This window comes from Gasterosteus aculeatus, chromosome X (genome assembly GCF_964276395.1).
Source record: "Gasterosteus aculeatus chromosome X, fGasAcu3.hap1.1, whole genome shotgun sequence".
NCBI lineage: Eukaryota > Metazoa > Chordata > Actinopteri > Perciformes > Gasterosteidae > Gasterosteus > Gasterosteus aculeatus.
Window position 1 is genome coordinate 14,036,022 of NC_135698.1, and position 22,518 is coordinate 14,058,539.

General features: G+C 40.3%; 2 protein-coding genes across 4 annotated transcripts in view; both read left to right on the top strand.

The window, feature by feature from the left end:
• Nucleotides 1-1,424, top strand: part of LOC144383748 (cAMP-dependent protein kinase type II-beta regulatory subunit-like) — a 4,707-nt gene extending 3,283 nt beyond the window's left edge. Inside the window, 7 exon segments of the mRNA XM_078082853.1 lie at nt 369-470; nt 560-634; nt 727-795; nt 881-971; nt 974-1,015; nt 1,160-1,237; nt 1,240-1,424. Of these exon segments, the coding sequence (XP_077938979.1) occupies nt 369-470; nt 560-634; nt 727-795; nt 881-971; nt 974-1,015; nt 1,160-1,237; nt 1,240-1,292 (510 nt within the window). The 3' untranslated portion in view covers nt 1,293-1,424.
• A 1,486-nt stretch (nt 1,425-2,910) lies between these two features.
• Nucleotides 2,911-9,313, top strand: hbp1 (HMG-box transcription factor 1). 3 transcript variants are annotated; one of them, XM_040163204.2, is made up of 11 exons: nt 2,911-2,993; nt 4,270-4,370; nt 4,452-4,632; nt 4,919-5,039; nt 5,188-5,302; nt 5,719-5,837; nt 6,186-6,342; nt 6,586-6,730; nt 6,901-7,170; nt 8,073-8,214; nt 8,376-9,313. In XM_040163204.2, the coding sequence occupies exons 2-11, from the start codon at nt 4,298-4,300 to the stop codon at nt 8,391-8,393; spliced, it is 1,341 nt and encodes a 446-aa protein (XP_040019138.1). In that variant the 5' UTR covers nt 2,911-2,993; nt 4,270-4,297; the 3' UTR covers nt 8,394-9,313. The 3 variants fall into 3 exon arrangements, with proteins under 3 accessions (XP_040019138.1, XP_040019139.1, XP_077938980.1); XM_040163205.2 differs by having other exon boundaries at nt 2,945-2,993; nt 8,385-9,313; XM_078082854.1 differs by having other exon boundaries at nt 2,978-3,035.
• Nucleotides 9,314-22,518: the final 13,205 nt, after the last annotated feature.

Here is a 22,518-nt window from a genome sequence, read left to right on the forward strand (position 1 = left end):
GACCCCTGTACTGTGGAACAGTATTTAATCCTCTAGAGCTGCATGTTGTCGTCCATCATAATACTGTTGGATGAAAACATGCCGCATTAGAGGATTATTATTATTATATTATATTATATGTTAGTATTGCTGGCCACGATTTGAGTCTAATCCATATAATCCTTCTGAAAATAACCTTCAAATGTGATTATTATTAAGGTTGTTACTATTAAGGTCTACTACTGAGAGTAGCACGTTGCCCTGAGTACACGCTTGAAGAAAAACATTTAACCCGAATCGAAAAGCGAGGGACAGCTGATGTTAAAAAGAAAAAATGAACACAGTGAGGCCTTGAAACATGTGTTCATTTTCTTTAAACTCTGTTTCAGGATCGTCTGACATTCCGGAGGATTATAGTGAAGAACAATGCCAAGAAAAGGAGGGTGTATGAGGCGTTCATTGAAACGCTACCACTGCTTACATCTTTAGAGGTAAGACGGGCTTTGTTCTCCAGTGTGAGGAAAGTGCAGCGTGCATGTGCAGTAAAACCATTGTTTACCGAACACCCCTCCATCCACAGCTCTCAGAGAGAATGAAAGTAGTGGACGTCATTTCCACCAAGACTTACAGCGATTCGCAGCAGATCATCGCTCAGGTGATCAACCTCTTTATCATCTGATCATTTTTCTTTTCTGCTGCAATGGAGCATTTGCGCTGAGATGCTCATTTCTGTGCTTCGATCGACAGGGTGATTTAGCAGATTGCTTCTACATTGTTGAGTCTGGCCAGTTAGAATCACCATGAAAAGAAGCAGGGGTACGTTTGCCCAGTCTACTATTTACGGTTATATGAGGGGGGGAAATGTGCTTGTGTGTACGTTTTAATGTGCATTTCTTTCCAGACGAAAAAAGACCAGGAGGATGAGGAGATGGATATTGCCACGTGCATGAGGGGCCAGTATTTCGGGGAGCTAGCGCTCGTCACAAACAAGCCAGAGCTGCATCAGCATATGCAGTGGGAAGCGTCAAATGCTTAGGTATGATTTGTGGATTTTTAATGATCATTCATGTATTACGTCTTGAGTATAAACTCGTCAGTGTACCGTTTACTATTTCACATTATTCTCCATAACTCCTTGAATTATGTCTGACTCCTCTTATTGTATTTGTTTCATGGTCAGCCATGGACGTCCAAGCCTTTGAGAGATTGCTGGGTCCTTGCATGGACATCATGAAGAGAAACATAGCTAACTATGAGGAGAGCTGGTGACCCTGTTTGGAAGTAGCACTGGGATGGAGCAACAAAGTGCGTGAGACAGCTGGGCCCGAGAAACGAGGCTTGTACGGATGTTTGTCCCCATATCCACTTAAATGGCTTTTTCTTACAAATGTGAATATCCACTATAACATTTGTGTGTCTGATGAATAAAATAGACTACGCCGGAATCACGTTTGAGACTATAGGTTCATTTTAGCAGACTTTCGCCAAATTGCGTTACAATGGAAGTAAAGAGTTCATAAAGCTCGTTTGAGTTTTCATCACTGTCACCCAAAAAATGTAAGCGGATATTTTACTCTTCGGTGTCAGACGCGTTCATTGTTTGTATATTAAACCCTTTTGTTATCGCTCACCTTTTTCTCCAGTGTTAATTACACCTACAGTATAATATTGTTTGTACATTTATAAACATTGTTTGTTGAAATCAGATGCCAAAGCTAATTTCTTACTGGATTAATTGTGAGCCAATATGTCCCAATCTCTTGTCATTTTGGGAAGGGCATTAACAAAAGTGCCCCAACATTAAAAGGATTAACAATTTGTATAAAAAGTTGATTTGATGACATAGTTCAGAATCTGATCACAACAGAATGTAGACTTGGCACTACTGTAACATTTTGTTTGTCATACATTTGAATCCTTGAACACATGTTCATTGACTGTGTATCATTGGTAAGTGTGTTTGTGGCTGTTAGCCTAATACTATGCTTTTGCAAAAAAACTAACTTCCGAGAGATAGCTGATAGTTTTGTATGAATATACCACACATTGCTGTACAATTTCAAACATATATTTACGGTTGTTGTATAGGCCCAGCTTAGATTTGATAAGTTGGCCCATTAAACTGTGGTCATTATAGGCAGTGTCTATTGATTTTTCTGTGTTTTAATGTGAAATTTGAGTCTAATTGTTTTTGTGTCGGTGAAACATACATTTGGATTATACACCCATTATTGCTGTCTACCTCTGCCAACAACATATACTGTTTGGAGACACATATTCTGATGTTTACTCTAAACAGGAATCTAAAGTGGGTCTTCTCTGTATCTCTTCTCTATCTTTTTAAGATTAATAATTGAAGTGTTCTGTATTTTGTCTGTGGTTTCCTGCAGCTTACACTGGTAGAGCTGGTTTAACATTTAAACATGTCATTTAGCCCACCCATTGTGCAGGTAGAGGTGGTGATTTTTGAAGGCAAACTCTTCAAACTGGATGAAAGTACTTTATGTTTCATTTTTCATGTCAATAAAGAACATTTGTATATTTGTGTGTCACATTGTTATTTGTTCATAGAAGAGAATAGAATAGCAAACTGAGGCTTTTCATTCATTCCGTATTCCTAAGAATTTGTTCATTCACAAGATGATTTAGTGAAAGTGAAACTGATGGTTTAACTACAAAGGAGAAGACAAATAATGCATATGGAATATGTAAGTCAATGTGACTGTAAGTACTTGCTGTAGTCGCAACATTGCTGATCAAAACTAACCATGTATTGTTCCTGTTATTGCCAATCAGCTGTTACTGGGTAGTAACAGGCATGCACGTTCATCCAATCACACGATGATCAACAAACTAGGCCCCGCCTTTAATATTTTCCTCAACACCACTGACCAATCGAGCACTCGGATTCTTGTTATTGACGTTCTTGTACACCAATAGGGAGCTTTCTCTGGAAACATTCAGTCCCGCCCCTCGAGTGAATGCCAGATACTTTCTTGATGGCGACAGGTTTGGTAAGTGGGAAGTTGAGTTCTTCTTTTCCGGATAAACAAAAGGTTCACACAAAAATTCAACTTGAGCTTCGCGTGATCCGCGTCTTCGCCGTACTAACGTGGTGTTTTGGGGGCGTTGTCACGCGCTTATTCCAACTGGAATTCCAGTGAGCTCGACAATGTTTTTTTTCACTGTGACGCTTGTTGTTTTAGTGACAACGAGCCCGTCCGACCGCAGCGTCCTAAAACGAGACATCTCTTTCATTCGTTGGTATCTGCTTCAAAATACCCCCGATAATCCTGTCTGGGGTTCGTGTCATTCATTTGGAACGGGGCACCGAGGTTGCGTCATGCCTCAACTTGTTGACATTCTTTTGTTTACAGCGTTGAACCCGACTAGCTGCCTGTGGTTTTGAGGACTTTGGGGGGGGGGGGGGCGGGGGGCGCAGAGACTGTGTTAGGCCCGATATGCAAAACGGTCTACTCGGCATCGTGATACTTTGGAGACGTTTATTAACGGAATGTCATTGGTGCATATCCGCGTTGAAGAAGTAAAATCATCGGTTCACGGAGCATCCAGCCACCGTCGGTTGTCAAAACGCTAAAACCCGTTAAGGTGTCTTAGTTCTTCCTAGACTTGATGTTCTCCGCTTTTTTTCTACTTATTTTTATTTTTTATTTTACGTTGCGTGGCTTTAACAGATCCTGGATACAATATTTGCCTTTGTCATTTAAAACTTCTTGTCTTTGAGGCTCCATATGAGACTTTTCAAAACGAATTTCCGCTGTTTTTCCACTTTCTCTGCGCAGTCGAATGAATGGGCCGTGGTGCGCATGCGCAGAATCTGTTTTAAGTTTACAAACAAGGCCTCTACGCAGTCGGTCACGTGACTGCTCGCAGCGGAATACCGTCGATGCGGAGACAAAGGATTCCCTTGAGGCTGCCCACCTATTCCGTTTTAGTGTTGTAAAGTGTGACATTTTTTAACAATGTGTGTTACCCGCATTCTGTCTGGGTTTTCTTCATTTCATTTAATATTTTATTAGACATATTTTTACCAGTTATGAGTATGATGTTTTGCGCTACGCATTCGCTCATGTCTGCATGAACCCACATAGAAAAGAATCGGCATAGTAGCATTCGTATACAATTATAAATAATATGTTTTTCACTTGACTGAGTTTCACTTTTCTGAAAGCTTTGTCTGTGACCCTTTTTGTATTTTTCATAAAACCAGCTGTTGTGGCAGCAGGACCTGATTAAACTAATATAAATCCTGTTTTTGAAAAAAAAAAGAAAAGGAAATAGCAGAACCATTGTGAAAATGGACGAGTCCTTTGATCTACTCAAGTGCAACGAGGACCTACCTTCCTCACCCGGGTGCCACATGGATTATGGTAAAACCCCTCACGTTTGATATATAAGTAAATTAGCTATTCCCCGCACTAATGATCATATTACTTTTGATTTCTCTCCAGATGACTTGCCAGAGCTGCAGGAGGTGGAGGAGGACCAGAGGTCTCCAGGGTTTTTTCAGGTCCGAGCAGGGGTGTCCCACCAGGAGCTGAGCTGCTCCCCAAGCACCAACTGGCTCACCGAGCTGGCCAACATTGCCACCAGCCCTCAGAGCTCCCTGCTGAAGAGCGCCCCGCATAGGAGGTTTGCACCAAGACCAACTAACGTGAAAAGAAACAAAGACGAGATGAGTTCATATAAGGAAATAGACTCAAAGAGGAGTTGATAGCCCCGATGGCACTCTAGCATGTATTCCAGGTTGCAGGCTGGGCAAGTTTGCTGTGATGAAATATCTTCTGAAATCATCCTTATTTTTGCAGTTATTAAAAAGAATGGCTAATTGTATGTACCTCATAAATATCACTCATACGTTGCTTAATTAACATTATTATGAACCATGATATACATTCTTGACATTTCTTTTTTTCAGATCCTCTCCGGTCCACATCTTTGGCAACAGTAATAGTTTACATTCTTACGCCCGTCCCCCATTAGCCAGCAGTGCTCCCAACCCGTCCAGAGGCCATTTCAGGGAGCGCAGGCGTGTCCGGGTAACTTTTTCATCTACACCCCAAACGTTTTAAAACCAAATAACTATGCATTCCTTTAGACTCAATGACTATTTCCTGGTATTGGAAGTACTGGAGTTATTTGTTTTAGGGATTTCATTGTAAAGTGTTTGTTTATTGCTTGCAACAGGCCAGCAGCGAATCCGAGTCTGGAGTTTTCTCAATGTCCTCATCTTTTTCTGACGATGAAGACATGGCCTGGTCTCACTCTTGGCCCTCCACAGCGTGGCATTGCTTCCTTAAAGGCATGTAAATACACACTCATGTACATATAGTATGTGTGCACCAGGCATTTTCACCTACTCACACACACATAGAGCTGAAAATTCAGCTTTTTGAAGAATATCCTGAAGGAAACATGGTCTTTAAAATGAGGTCTCATAGCTTAGAGGCAGAATGTAAAGGCACTAAACAACTTTTGGGAAATGTTTGGAAATAGAGCGGTTTTAAATTGGTCCACTTCTGATAATTTCACTTGACCGATGGGTGCTGATGCTACTCTTTGTTCCCTTTCTTTCATAACCAGGTTGAGTTACACACATTTGTAAATCATTTCTGACCTCTGGAGTCCAAATGGCAGTATTGCATCCAAGTGTATTCCTCTTAAGTATCAACACCCATCTGCTTATTCATCATGTCACACTGTGGTGTTGATATTCAGGAACCCGCCTGCGCTTCCATCGTGGTCCTAATGTGGAGTGGCAGGACGCTGATGAACTTGGCGATTCTGATGAGGACTCTGATGATGAAACCGTGATGCCAGCCTCCTCCTCTCTTAAGGTAGACCACAAACCGACTATTTAGTATGTCTTACAGCATTGAATAAGCTGTCCTTTGGACATACCTACCTGCTTCATTGCTGAGGAGATAAGTGCTTGATTCAGTGTAATCACTGTCAGTAGCCATGACAGTTGCTTGCAATGGCCACCAGGTGGCCGCCAGGCTGACAGAAGAGGTACAGAAAGTGAGTAACTGAGTGCATAAAACATACAACATGTAACTGAGTAACATCCATGGTCACTCACAGTGGTGGTCTCACTAAGTATCTCACAAAATACGTTGTCAGGCCATCCGGCTCCAAGTTGATTGTTTGTATTCAACCCATCTGGTCTTTTGTTTCTCTTACAGAGGTACGGTTCAGAGGGTCTGAAGTTGGTCAGCCACGAAGAGACTGTATCTTTTGGCCAGGCAGTTCTTAAACTGACCTTTGACCCCGGCTCACCCGATGACAGCCCTTTAACAGCCGAGTGCCGATTGGATCACCCATTTTTTGTGAAAAATAAAGGTAAAATAATTTTTGTTTAGTGTTTTTTCTGTATAAAATAAGCACAAAATATCAGCTGCGGGACATGTTCTCTCTTTGTCAGAAAACAGATATTATTGCAATATATTAAAGTGGTCTCTGCCATGAGAAGCTTCCACTTGACCAGTTGTTGTTTGCCTGATGCAAAATACAAAATAATATTATGTTTTTATGAACAGCTGCATTATCAAATTGATCGTTACGTTACCACCCGTTTTTCCCCAGGTTGGTGTTCCTTTTATCCGAGCCTTACCGTGGTGCACCATGGGATCCCTTGCTATGAGATGCAGTTGGGAAACCTGTGCCTGCCACCAAGTCACCCAGAAGCCATGAACTGCGATGACTCGGTCGTCTTTGATACTTTCAGAAGGTACACTGCTGTAATATTAAGTACATATTCTTGATTCTTGAAAGTGACAAGACGACTATTTGTAACAAACAGCACATGTGCTGGAAGAAATGCTGCAAATGAAATGCAACAGATAAAAAAACAAAACAACAAAAAACACAAATGCCTCATCTTCTTCTTTGTTTTTGCAGTTATGACTTCACCCCACTCGACTCCTCAGCCGTGTATGTTCTCAGCAGCATGGCCCGTCAGCGCAAGACCTCCCTGTCCAGCGGGGGGCTGGACTGCGAGCGCTCCGGCTCCCCACAATCCTCTACTGGCAGATCAAACAGGAGCCAGACCTCAGGAACAGCCGCCTGTGCCACGCCTACTAAATGCAAGCGTCCGATGAACGCCTTCATGCTCTTTGCCAAGAAGTACAGAGTAGAGTACACACAGATGTACCCCGGGAAGGACAACAGGTACGTAACACTCCATGAGATCCAGTGCACGCAATCACATCGCCGCACTCCAGTGTTTGTGTCAACCGCAGGCTCACATTTATGACAAACATTCTTCTTCTATATCTATATCTTCCTCTATATTTTAATTGATTTAATTTTTATGAAAAAGCAATAAGGTACGAGAGGCTGTACTTTACTGTCCAATAATGTAGCAGTTCGGCGTTGTTGTTAGGCCCGAAACGCGGAGCGGCAACCCTCGAACTGTTACATTGTTGAAGATAAAGTACTGCCTCAAGTACCTTATTGCTTTTATAATACGGTTACCAGCGAAATTATAAATTGTAAGTAAATAGCTGCCTTTCAGCACAGAATAGTATTATCCCTCAAACGTTGTGTATCTCATTTCAGTAGTCTAGAGAAAAAATAGTCCCCGTACGTGCACGTAAACAGCATTGAGTCTCGCACCATCCCATTCATTCACATCGCTCATGACGTCCACCTTAATTGTCCGGTTGCAAAAGCTCACGTTGCCCGAAACAGACCATTTGTGGGATTTACGTTTTTTTTTCCGGCGATCGCCACCAAGCTTAAAGCTAAAACAGTCCCGCAAAATCTAACCCCGTGACCCACTCTCAACCAATCAGAACACTGGATCTACCCGTAATACCCGTATTACAATATGACATTTTTAATGACTTTTTATGGCATAGCATATATTTATACATTTATTTGTAATTTTCACGCCAACTTTTATGCCATATGATATAGGCTATATTCTAACATTTTTTCAGGGACTTTAAATGTACACTATTACATTTGTATGACCTTCTTGTGTAACATTTTTATTGAATACCACTTTATGACGCACTATGACGAAGAGGGCATGTCCTTCATCTTTTGCCTCTTACCTTGCACTCAAGAGCCATAAGTGTCATCCTGGGTGACAAGTGGAAGAAGATGAAGAATGAGGAGAGGAGGCTGTACACCATGGAGGCCAAGGCTCTGGCTGAGGAGCAGAAACGACTCAATCCAGACTGCTGGAAACGCAAAAGAACCAACTCGGTAAGTAACTGAATCGCTGTACTGTGACATTCAGTAGCTTTTCTTACATAACACCCTTACTGTATGCTGACATTGCATGCTAGATTCAATTTACCCAGTCTTTGGTTTCGATGGTGTGTCCACCCTACTGTAGACAGACAGCTAATGTCGTCCTTCAACAGGGCTCCCAGCAGACCTAGATGATCTTGCAGAAACCCCGGCTGTTGGTTGTTTTGACACAGAGAAGTGCTGGACAGAGTCTGATGGACCGCTTGATGCCTCTTTGCTCTCCCGTATTCTTGAGACTCAACTTCCATGCAGAATTCATTGCTTTTGTAACCTTAAAACATTATTAGAGACAACCCAGAATTATGATACTATAAACAAAACATGTAATCTAGTCACTAACAGTGCATATATTTTCCTATATCTTTGATGTCAAAGTCTTATTCCCCTGAAATGAGAATTAACTTTCTCATTTTTTACAGGTGATTTCATATTCAAGGTTGAAAAAGGAGCACATGTGGTGCTCTGCCCGAGTGTAGGAGGAGCATGACACAACATGTGTTTATAATTGTAAAAAGGGGATTTTTAGATGACTTTTTCCACACTGTTCAAATGATTGGGAAAAGTAGTAACCCTTTTCATACACTTTGTAATACAATATATTTTGCAGCTCAACTATTGCCAACAGTAATGCTGCCCTGCCAGTTTTTTTTTTTTACATTTTAGCCCAACCAGCTGGTTATACGTTGAGGGCTTTCAGCATGTGGTGGTGGGTTCATCATACTCAGTCACAGAGCACTTCAGGCCTTTGCTTTAAGTGTTTATTTCTTCCGCACTTTATATAAATATATAATCTCCTATACAGTGATTGTATACTTGTGGAAACCATTTGTATAATACAGCTGGCGTCTTGACAGTAAGCCATTTGACACAATCAGCGCTCAGAAGCCGTGTTCTGCTTTCAGGTTGCTCTTGAATTTTAAGTGCTTTGTTCATAATGTACAGGTTTCACAGCCTCAACAACCTCTTGCACAAAATATCCTTGTATCATATTATAAATATTTTTTTTTCTTATCCAAGTATTTTGTTCTTTTCATAAACTGTAATCACAACATGTGGTTGTTTGGCTTTCTGTTTTAATACCTGTTGAAATGAGTTTTGCCTGTTTTTTTGCTTCAAATTATTATCTTCCTCCTATGAACACATGCGTTCACAGACACACTGAACCAGGCAGGTTTTATCTCAAGCTTTAACAGCTTTTGAATATCCACCGATATAAATAATGTAGTAAACCCATAAAGCCTGATGTTTCCAGGTAAAGGGACAGTTTGAGTGTTTTATTCTTGTGTTTCTCTCTCACATTAAAAATGCAGGGCACATAAGCTCAATAAGACTTCCAAAGCACAACTGTTCTACAGCAAGACGATTCACTCTTGGGCTGGATTAGGAGAAGTTTACCGGTTGTAATTTCATTTTATACTCCCTGGAACACTTGAAAATGAAAGAGCACATTATTACATAAAAATCATCTAGTGGTGTAGTTACATGTACACGATTTACTTCATTTACATTGCGGCATGATGGTTGCACAGACGTGACTATTAAAAACAAAAATATGCAAAATTATTGTGCATTTTTTGGGGGGCAATTTACACAGTAAGAAAGCCAGAGGGCGCCAGCACTCCATTTGTGTCTATCATTGATGTGCTTTCCGCTATGACATAAAACACCTCTCTTTGTAAAGTATCACAAGATTATAAGGTCAACAAAGACCTCGGAGACACCATTGATAAGAAAGGAAAAGGTAAAGGAAACTAACGCGATGCATACAAGAATCAGTAACTGACCAGTAGCTAAGCTTACTTTACGTTACCTTCATGAATGTCTTGAGGGCCCTGCGTGTGTGAAAGAATAGGATTCATATCACTGTGTTTGCCTCATGAAAAAACAATGATCAACACCCTGCAAGCCTCTCACGCATAGGAATCTAATTATAGCATTTCCATAACAGGCCACTCCACAATGATCCCAGTTAAATACTTTATAGGGTATTTGAGGAAACGGAAAGTGGTTTGGGATATACGAGTCATTGTTTTGCTTTCCTAAGGGAAATTACACATTGGAAACAGACGTGTCCATTTCATCATCAGGTGAGTCTTCACACATTAGATTTATAATGGCGGAGATGAAAAAAAAAAAAACTTGAATTGCATCTGAATCGGTTGGTCATTGCGTGGCAATTTTTCAGAAATGTTATTTATGCATGAGGTCCTTTGACTGGAACAATTGAGGAGGGAATGAATAATAAAATGGAAAATTAGAGTGGAAATAAATTGACACAGGGATCATCACCGATAGCTTCCTCTTAAATCAGAGGCTGCACCTTAATCAAGGCTTCCTAATTAGGGACAACGAGTTTTTAAAATTCACCCAGAGAGCGCAGACTCATGGCGTTTATGTCAACACGAACACACAACGCTATTTTACTTGATTTAAAAACCATTGCATGAGAACACGTTGCGGTGGTTCTGCCCCGTACAGCTGTAAGGGGACGACGCAGAGCAATAATCGGACATTTGTGCTCCCTGAATTTAGCCTTCATTGGATGAGACGGCTGTTGATACAGATTGCTTTGGATGTTTGGTGGAAATATGTGCAGATTTCTTCATGGGATGGAATCATGCCGAACCCTATATAAATCACCCTTTACATTAATGCTTTCCTCAACACATATGACACTATTTTGACGCACAGGTATGTAATGGAAACACTATTTTTGAATGACCTAAAAAAATACCTTTGGTGTTTTGAGTTGAATTTCTTATTGTTGGCCAAAATACACCAATAAAATACATCTGCAACAAACTATTAATTGGTGTATCTGTACATACATATATACAATCATTTCTGAATAGCAAAGAAAAACACATTATATGCAAACAAGTATGATGGTATCCAAGTGCACCGTATTAGCCCAAACTTTTGTCTCTTTTCCCTCGCTAACTTTATTCTGTAATCGCCAAACCACTAATTGTCTTTCACGCTATCGCCATCGCTGCTTGCCTGTTGCTCTCTCCCTTGTGCTCAGGAACTCTAATTGGATGGGGAGTGAACACTGTCCAATCATTTCATTTTCTTGGTCCACAGGTTTCAGGCAGCGAAGAGCTGAATTGAATAAGACCCTGCTGATTCAATTTGCACTTTGGTCTGACAGCCGAACAACAGAACGGCCAAGAAGAAAGAAATTACAGCACCGTAAAACAGCAGAAGCCTTCGTGTGGCCCACTGATCCACACGAAGGCTCACTCTGTAGCAGCTGCCCTGGTTTACTGAGTTACTTTTAATGTTGGCTCAGTCGGGGCACTTTCCAGGTGACTGCTTCTGTGGCTCAGAGTCGGTTGTTTTCCGGCCGTGTGATGTAACCTTTTAATACCATAAAGTAGTGCTGAGTGGATTATTCAATTAATCAGTTGAGCCAAAATTTAAAAGCACCAATTTTGATCATTAATATGTTATTTCAGATATTTATCAAGCGGAATATGATAACATAATGTTGATGTTTTACAGTTGTATATTTATTATGTTATTATGTATAATACATTTATACCACAAAAAGTCATGGTATAATATACCAGGATAAAAAGTCAGAAAAATTGTATATTATAAACATGACAAAAAAGTCATAATACAGTCTGCCATTAAACATCCATGTATAATACAGAATGGAAAAATAGTAAAAAGACAAAAAAACCAAACTAGAAACGTCATAAAAAAGGCCCAAAAAATCCACAGTAAATGTCATAGCAGAGTATGCCCTGAACAATCATAAAACGTCCCTGTATAAAAATCCCTCAATGTTTGCAATTTGGACATACAACACCAAATACACCATAGAGCTCCAAACCGCCACACTCCAACGGCCAAGCCCGGAAAGGATACAGGTTCTCTTGTTAAAAAGCCTAATAGCCTTAAGGTGGTGGCACCATTATAATTGGGAAGTGGTGTGAAACCACAGTGAAATTACAAATGCAGTTTGATTGCTGCACATCCTTCGGGGAAAGAAAGAGCACATTTGGCGCACCCTCAGACATTGTGACAGACGTAGCCCATCGGAAAGATTGTTATGCATTTTATTGATAAAGATGATGATGTTCTTTTGCAGCCTCGATACAACGGTAAAAATAGAAGTCAGAAGGGAAAAACTATTCTTCTGGGAAAATGTTCAGAACATGAGCCGCAGTGAGCTACTATGACTGCGCTCATCGATTAATCCTCTCAGAGAAAAGCCTCGTCAGGGTTCAGACAGAGGCTCGAGCTCGCACATGACTGAAAACAGTCAACATAATAAGCTCAGATCCTCATTTCCTGTGTTTACTATATTGAAAGATACAACTCAATCTTTGATAACATAATTAACCTCTCCCAGGATCAATAACCCGAGAGCACAACGCTAATGAGACATTGAGACATGACAGAGAGAGAGAGACAGACAGAGAGTAAGAGAGATAGGAAGAGAGAGAAAAAGAGACAGACGGACGGAGAGTGAGAGAGATAACGAGAAAGAGAGAGACAGAAACAAAGACAGAGACACAAAGAGAGACAGAAAGAGACAGACACAACAGACACCAGGCTCCATCAACATTATGCTCCAATGATGTATTGAGAACATATGGATGCTTAATAAATATATCTTCTCTCTATAGGGCGCCATAAAAGTCTAGTGACTGAAATCGCGACAGGAAATAATTAATCTACTGTTGACACATTGCACGGTAAATTAAAATCTAATCAGCAATCATCCAATGTTACTGCCTTCTAATTTGCTCAGGAGCCTTTGTGAGTAGTAGACCAATAAATATATTTGAAATCATGCGGCCGAGCAATTCATCAACAGGTAGTCTGACTATAGTTACACAAGCTACTGACTCAATGTCCTGAAGACAAGCATCACAGTTTGCAATTACGTTGTGACTGCATAATCATGTTAAAAAACGAAATCAGCCATCAGAACGAGCCGGGAAAAGAAGCATGAGTGTCGCACAGTAGCGTGTTAATGTTGGCATGTCTGGTCTACTTCTGTTCTCTATCTCACGTGCAATAACAGACACGGGGAAGAGCTTTCACAGACCTCAGAGATCATCAATCAAACGTCACCTCCCTCTTAAACTGTCTCACCTCTTAATGATGTCTAACTTCTGCCTTCAAACATGAATAATTCCTCTGCGGGTTTTTCAATATTTCACCATGTGCAGCCATTTCATTTTATTAGTTGATCTGTAAGGGAATGGTGTTAGTGAACTAGAGAGGGGACTCGTTGTAATGTGACAAACATTAAGGCAACACGCTCTGAAAGAAACTACATATGTAAAGAGGATTATGATTTTGCCGACTATGTCACACGAGTATTGGCTGATTGCATTGCATAATAAGGTCAACCAACAGGAGGCTAAAATAATAGTTACACATGCAATGTAGTACAAAAAAAGGACAAACCATGGTCTGAAGTAAGAGCTGAATGACCTTATTTCATACAGTCTTAATAGTTGTTTCAAGCTGTTCAAGTATATACTTATATTTTTGAAAGGGTTTACAACCTTCACAGAGTGAAGTGCCACCTCCTGGAGATTCTGCCTTCTTTAAGAAAAGCAGCAAAGAGCTTAACACGCCGCACAGCTTCAAAAGTCAAAAGGTTAAACCTAAACACCAGATCTCAACTGAGCACATCGAGACCCTCTGCTTTTTCCAAAAATGTTATCCAACCCAATCCCCGTCCACTCCCACTACAGCCAATTTCGGTGCATATCGATACTACATTTTAAAGAAACACACCCCTCTAAAGCCGGTTTTAAAAAGTAAATAGAATGAGAATAAACACGTCATGAACACACAGGGAACGGGGAACAGAAAGAGACACTGGAAGTAAGTGACACTTATTGAGAAGCAAAGTGACAAGAAAGAGGGAGCGCAGAGAGAGCTGTCATGGTAACGTTCTAGAAATGACAAAGCCACAGTTAATTACCACCTCCACCCACAGGTATGATGCATACATAATGGAGAAGGTGACAGGACACCTGCTACGAAACCTCGACTAGTTATCACTTGTATGTATTTCTGGAGCGTCGTTCCCCGGGAGACCGGCCTTCTTCCTCTTCTTAACTTATTTTTCACAGAGTACATAAGGAAAATGTGTGGAGGGGAATACCAAGCGAGCTGCTGCCGCCAGAGATGCCGTTTTAAGGGGAGGAAAAAAGAGAAGAAGATCGGTCTCACACACTAGTCGCATTTGGAAGCGGTCCACTCACTTTAATTGTGGAGATTGGGTGTGATGTGAACTGTGTGACGCAAACCTTTGAAAATGAAGTCACTTAAAGCCCCCCAACCCCATCAGTACCAGGTCTGGGGAAAGACAATTGTACGGTGCATTATTTTTTATAATATGAGGTTACTCATGAAGTAATGTCACGGTGTTAAGCATGGGAGAAGGTTTCCATCAGTGCTGCTGACTGAGAACACCCATCTTCATCTTTGCTGCTTGATCAGTGGCTGCAAGCTGTATTTTACATTAAGAGGGTTTTCCACACTTCTACAGTGCTTCTTTGATCAAACTCCAACACTTGTCTCGTATTTTCCCTTCTGGTGATTTTACATATGTAAATAAGGGATAGGGTTATGCTTTGATCGTAGAAAAAGAGCCTGATGATGTTGTATAGAACTATAGGATATGACAACAGGCTAATCGCTGTGTACAGCTGTTCCTATGCTAAGATAATGCACTACAAGTGAATAATTATTTCCATTGTAATAAACTCAAGTAGTTTTGTGGCCTAAACACAACAAAGGCTTCAAATCGCTCGTGTTGACGAACATTTGATTTTGTGAGATTTCATACAAAACATTGAATGAGAGTCAGTGTCAAGGATTGAGAAGAGAACAAATCTGGCAGCTGATTTTGGTGGTTCCAAGTTACCAGTATTCTTGATTAGCAAGAATTTAAATTACTCCTCTCGTCAGTTCTTGCTTTACTTGGCCTTCATTAAACCGTTTGATAATCTGGCATTAACACGGCGGTCTTTTGAAGCCCGTAGCTGCTTTTTAAAGCAGAGGTATCACGTGAGTTTTAGGCTCGCAACGACTCCACTAATGCAAAACACGTCATGCGGGCTTACTGGCAAAAGGACAAAATGTCACTCCAGAGTTGAACTGTCTTCACTGCGAGGTCCACACGCTCTCAATACATCAGTGGGTCCACCACACGTCAATGGGTCCACCACACGTCAATGTCAAATGGTTGCTTGTAATAACTTTCAGTGGCCACCTCCTAAGCTTGTCCCTCTGTAACATAATGAGGAGATGGTAAGGGACCTCCCGCTGCTCCGTGTTTGCTAGGTTAATGTTGACAGATATGTCATGTGAAATTGTAGCTTGATGAGGATTAATTCATGATAAAGATTCATTAGAAAATGTATTGCCAATATGCTCCAAGCTAGATAATTGGCTGACAACCTTGAATCCAAACAACTGCTGTTATTAGCCTAAAACATGTGTTACTCTCAACTTTATTTTGCAGGAAATTAGCCAAAAGCTGTTTTTTCCTCAGTATGCTTTCTGTATTGAATTCTAGCGCAGAGGCAGATGAAGCCCTTTAGTGCTTTTTGGAGAACCTCTGCTACTTTATCTTCTTGTTTGATTAATAGTTCAGTCCCTTGTTTGATTTGTTCCGCCAATTTCAATTAGTTGTGACACTAACATTGTAAAAAACAAATGGTGTTTTCAGCGCAGGCTTTCTGAGGGCCCGCCTCCAATTAGAGCCTGGACAGCCCCCCCCCCCTTTGCCCAGCGAAACGAACCCCAGCACAAGCTAATAATCACGGCTTCCTCCCAACAGATGGAGACGAATTCCTGGACGGGTGATGATCTAGCTATCGGCGATGAGTGGTGGCCCTTTAGAAACTCTCCAGTTTAAGACGGTGGAACATTTGCCGCGTCCGGACAGAGTCAAAAGCAAACAGCTCTCGCCAGGATCGCAGAGGACGTCTCTCCAGATGCATGTGCTTCAGAAGTTATGATGTAGCATCTTCATAAGAGTTTAACATTCATTAAACTGGAGATAAAAGGAGGGCAAAAAGTTTATTTCCATCTCTGCTAATCCACAAATACCCCGAGCAAAAGATCTTGCAAATTTGTCACTCTGCGGATTTTACGTCTGGCAGCAAGTAACCTGTCTTAAGATCCTCTCAAACTGTAGCACATCAAAATGTCCTTAAAAACAGGCCTTAGGACATTCTCTTACATTTCTGTCTACTATTTAAATATCCTCAACAGACTTCAGCTACCTTACAACAACACAAAAAGATTCTCCACTTGCTAAAAGGGTGTTTCACAAACATATCAGAGATCATAGATGTTCCCAAATGAATAGACTTGCGCTCGTACATGTAGAGACAGGTGGAAACAAAGCGTTTGACGGTGACACTTTCAGGAAAGGAGGCTTTTGTCTTATTTGGAAACAAGAGCAAAGCCTAAGGAAGAGGTCAAATCTTCAATGTTCAATCAAAAATGCTAGCAGGTCGGCCTAACCAGCTTACTTCAAACAGATATTCTCAAAATTCAGCAGCTTTGTTCTGTACTTAATTGAATTTGGCGTTCACACTCCAGCCACATAACAGTAATAAGGTTGCATTTGTAAAATATATGGGCCAGTCTTTTTTTTCTCAGTAATTTTAAATAATCTATTAAAGTAATCTCTTTGATACCTGATATTATGGAAAATCTATCGTGGAAGTCTCCGTGTGATGATGCCACTCAACACGGTGTTAATTCCACTCGGTCTGGTGGGAAGTGACACGCGCGAGTAACACACGCGTGTGATTAACTCAGTATCAATTAGAATCACTGAGATGATTGCATTCGATACAGAATAGGCTGAATGGTTAGTCATCCCAAAATATTCAGGCAGACATAAATATAATGGGGGGGGAAATGGAACACAATAATATTTGAGATTACCATCCAAAACAATTGGAATGTGAAGGAAAGTTCAACGCATAATTTCTTTTCTCCAAAAAGCAGCTGTGCACACTCGGCTGCTCAGCCTGTGAGCTTTGTCGTTTCTACCTCAAATAAACACAAGTCTGTTTCTCTGGGAAGGACGTGAGCGGACAAAAAATGATCACAGACCTCCTCTGTCACAACAACATTCTTCTATCAAGATCTCATTTCATCTCTGCTAAGTGAGAGTGTAACTTATGATGGCATGTGCGGGCAAGCGTGGTGCAGTATTTATTCGTTGCAAATTTAAACAGTATTGAAAATCATTGCCACGGACGAAATTTGTGATTCGGGCTGAATATTTTGTTGCAGACAAGGTTTTGGACTGCAGAACTTAATTTAGCTTTTGAGCTTGAATGGTAGATGAAACACATCACTGTCCTAATACTTTCTGACAGCACAGAATGTTGCTGTGAGTAGAATATATAACATGAGAGGTTAGTACACCAGATGTGTGCCTGAACTGCCTCTTACATTTGATTACATTACATTACATGTCATTTTACATTATTACATTACATTACAGGTCATTTAGCTGATGCTTTTATCCAAAGCGACTTACATTGCATTTTTAACCAATGTTTTTTCATATTTTGTGCCGTCACACTGCAACACTGGCCAGGTAGGTATTTTAGGTAAATTTCCTCTTGAAAAATATTTCCATAACTTGCTAAAAAACATGAATTTTTGTTCTGTTTAAAAGGATTGTATTACTATAATCGCATAACCATTACTCAGAAATGACATATTCATCGTCTTTCCAGTGTCACCGACTTTATTACTAAACTCTTAAGCAATTCGAAGGTTTCGAGATTCATCCTTTGGGTTTTGCCCACAGATGGAAATGAAATTAATTCCACATTAAGCTACATGTAGTAAGATGTGTTCTATGGTGAATTACTACCTTTTTTTACGATAAACCACCAAAACCAAAAGCCTCCACTCAGTATCCTCCTGCAAAGTGGATAATGGATATTTCTTATGCCACAGCCTTTCAACACTTTAGTACTTTTTTAGTCACCTCAAAAGCCAAATGTAGCACCATACCTCAGCGCCTGATTACAGCCGGCATGCTGTCGTTAAATTCTAGAAAATCATTTGTCAGCATCTGTAGAAATAGCTACTTGGAGGATGGATGTTGTTTAAGCCTAACTAGTTGATTATCACAATGATTAGTCGACGTGAGTGCTCTAACTTTCCCGATAATGTTGTGCCATCAATTGTGTTTGCTTCCCTGTGTCTGTGTGGACCGGCAACTGCCGGCTGTATTGTCTGTTGTTGCCCATTTTCAGCTACTCTTCCCTCACCATGCTCGATGCGGCGGGTGTTATTAATGAGAAGTGTGAAGCAATGCATCACCATAGGGCCAGGATGGAGGTGCGGGTTTGTAATGGGCTTCAGCAACACTCTACTAAGCCCAGAATTAATGACGACAACGGCCTCAAACCTGGAGCGCAGGAGGAGGACCACATAGACTATTTGCCCCATGAAAAGTAAGGCATGGACAAGCTGCCTCCGAGTAGATATGGGCCCTGCAGGACCAACACGCCGTGATTCCTGGAGAAATAAAATCTTAATGGAGAAGACAGTATACTGTATTTACCTCAATAGAGATAGCAGTTTTATAGTCCGAGCCCGAAGAAATACGGATATCATGAAGAACACCGATAGCCCTGGTTAGGAGAACAGAGTTCAGACAAGCAGGAAATGCAGTGTAAATTGCCAAAAGAAGCAAAGGTACATAACTAAGCTCAGCATAAACAGCTCAGCAGACAACTCTCAACGTCACTTATTCTGCTCTGTCCTTACCCATGCTAATAATACATTCTGCGAGATACATTAATTTTTCCATTTAACAATAATTTAGAGTTTGAGATGTGGGAGCAAAAAATGCCAATCCAAACACGGCTTATGTCAAGAAAAATCTAAAAGGGACATCTTGAAAATACATTTGATATGATACCCAGTCTGACTACATTAGGCTTTTCCATTTACAATGATACATCAATGTTTTAACTAAACCCTATTTAAGCCTTTACTATCTATCTTCTTACACTAATTCATCTTCTTCCCATAATCACGTAAATTAGCTGAACCTTTATTGTTGCCGCTAAGTAATTCAAATACAGCAGTTAACTTATCAAAATGATTAATTTACGTGATCCATTTCTGTTAGGACCATAAATCTGCCCATATATTATTACCAGAAGTTTTACTCCCAAAACCTAGTTATCTGTATTATACAGCTTCAGCTGTTGCAAAGTATGATGACGTGGGATCGGGATCACTGCCTTTTTGATTAACGCATTCATCCATTTTTTTAAAAGATTAATCATCGTTGCATATTTTGCATCAGTGCAGCACAATAACGCATGGTAAATAATGCAGCACAGGTGTGCATAGCAAGTAATAGTCCCGCGTGAAGGTGACGGGGAGGGAGTCACTGAAAACAAAGCCTCAGCGTGAGCCTGACGGGAATACTAGGAAATGGAAATGTTATCTAAAGAACGCCATGTCATGTGCCAAAAACAGGTGGAGGACCCGACTTCTACACCACGGGTAACGCAATTAAAGCTGCAAAAGCATCAAATTGCGGCATTTAACCCAACTTCCTCTTTGGAATCCAGGTGCTGGGAGTCATGGCAAGGAGCAACACCAGGTGCTGCTTCAAGAGAATCGCAGTCACTAAGTCCACTTGCTTATGTCTTTATATTTTACCCCATAATCATATGACACAAAAGTCTTCTCATTATACTATATATATATATATTTTTTTTTTATATATATATATTTTTTTTATATACATATATATATATATATATATATGTTTTTTTTTGCTACCAAATGAATGAATGTTCTGTTGTTCAGTGCAATAAGGGAAATAAAAAGTTATGAATCGAAGAGCCTCACTGCTGAAGATACTGGTTATTTTAAGCACAAGGCGAAGCGGTGAAAAAAGTCAAACATTCATCTAGAGTCTGTGGTGTGTAACTCTGTGATGTTGTTTAGAGAGACACTGTCATCCATTTCCACCGTGCACTGAATCACAGGGCAACAAAAATACTTGTTCTGCGTGCAGAAGAAGCAAAAAAGTTTCTACTCAGACAAACAGTCCATCTCATGGATAAAAACAAGGCCCTTGTTCTTCAAGAAGAAAAAGGAGTATCAGTAATTGAAGAATATATTGTATTCATCTCTCTTACTTATTTTCTTAGTTTAAACATTGTTAAAAAATGTGATCCGGTTGATGAAAGGATTCAGTTTAAAAAAATCATCATTAATGATAACAGTAAACTGATTTTTGTGCCAACAATGTTTAGAAACCTCACAAAACACACAAACCATCCAGAGTATAATGCTGATATCTAAACTAGACTCATTTAAAACGGATCAAAGGAACTCAGGTGTAACTTCTGTATTTACTATTAATTTCTTTAAATGAAATGGCTTCATCATATTGATCATTAATTCATCAAGCCTGTATGAGAACCACTATAACGTCCCAGAAACAACCAGCGGCTAAAAATTAAACCAGTTAATCAGCTTTAGCTGGCTGAGACTCAGCAGGCCGAGTTATTACTGCCGGGTTCAGCTCAATGTGGGACCAGAGGCGGGAGCAGAAATATCTACCCAAACAAGCTGTGTGTGCAAACATTTCCTTAGCCCAGCTAAGCGAGACGGCTGCAGGACAACAAGCACCGGAGGACAGACGCAGGCTTTATGGATCAGAAGGTGCATGTTTAAACTGCTCCTCCGCTGCTCTCACCTAACAACATCCCTTCCTTTTAACACAAGTGATACTTCTACTTCTTGTTCACACTCTGCGAGCCAGCACTGGGACACCTGCAGCTTTCTTATCAGTAAATGTCAGTTTTTATAACCCAGGAAGCAATCATTTGTCGAAAGTATGTTTCAGATTGTGTATTACTTTCTGGAATTATGAATTACGTTTTTTTAATTAACACGTTTTGACTGTCTTTTGAGTTTGAATCTCCAATCTATGAATGTCTTCTGAGATTTCAGATGCTGCCTCTAACCAACACACATATTTGAGAAGTCCGTAGAAGCAAAAAAAATCTGAAAAATAATATATTCACTGTGATGGCCAGCTTAAACACAATACACTAGATGTAAACAATGTATTGCCGGAGATCGCACATACTAAACTCATACTGGAAAAGGCTCAGTGCAGGCATTAAAAATGTGTGAATTAGAAAACCCACAAAAATGAAGTTTCATAATAAGACAATGGAAAACATTAGAGAACAAACATTTGCTGTGCAGAATAATTGTGTAAAATGTGGGTACCTCCTCGATCTAAATTGTTAAAACTGATTAATGGCACCTCCAATCTTGCCCCAATGGGGCCCCGTATGTAAAATGTTATATTTAACATTTACGTTTAGATTTAACATTTACATTTAGATTTAACATTTACATTCAACATTTATATTATTTAACAACTTTATGTTACTGCCAAACATTATCCTTGGAAAAGTTATTGCATGAATTTACACAAATTTCTCTCTAAATGTTTGAAAAAGTGACATATGAATAGTGTCGTACTTTTTTATTCATATGATAAAGCCAAATGTAGCAAAACCGTGCAGGTTTTAGAACGTGCGACATTTTACAAACGGTGCCCTATACAATTCTAACATGTTTTTGCCGCTCCCATTGAGATCTGTGTGACTTGTGACGGCAACATAATGTAAAATGGTGACACCGTTGTCCGCAGTGTGAACACAGAGGTGCTGCTGATGAGAGTTTGCGATGGAGTTCGTCATCCCGCTCACATTTTTTTTTATTATTGCAGCACAGTGCTAGAAATGTCCAAAAAGTGCACGGTCATGCCAGCAGCTCCTCAATGTGCTGGAGCGCTTTCCTCAGCATACCAGTAACCCAAAAGTAGCTGCTGTCACTACTCCACATAAAATCCCAAAGGGTTTTGGCAGCAGTTGCTGTGCTGCGCTGCCAAGGATTTAAATACGTGATGAGCTTTCAAGTCAGCTCATAATCAGGCCTGTATACAACCTTGCGACCGGAAAGCAATACTGTATAACATCTCCTGTACCTTTAAACGATCCAAATGAGCAAATGTTAATGAAGAAAATTAGGCAGCAAACAGAATGTCCTGTATTCAACGACTTCTACAGTGTGAAGAGACAACAAAGCGAAGATCAGATGAACATGAGCACCCTCACAAACTACTAGATTAAAAGCTATTGATGGAAAACAGCTGGTTGGTGTGCATCCAGACTCAAGTGTGCG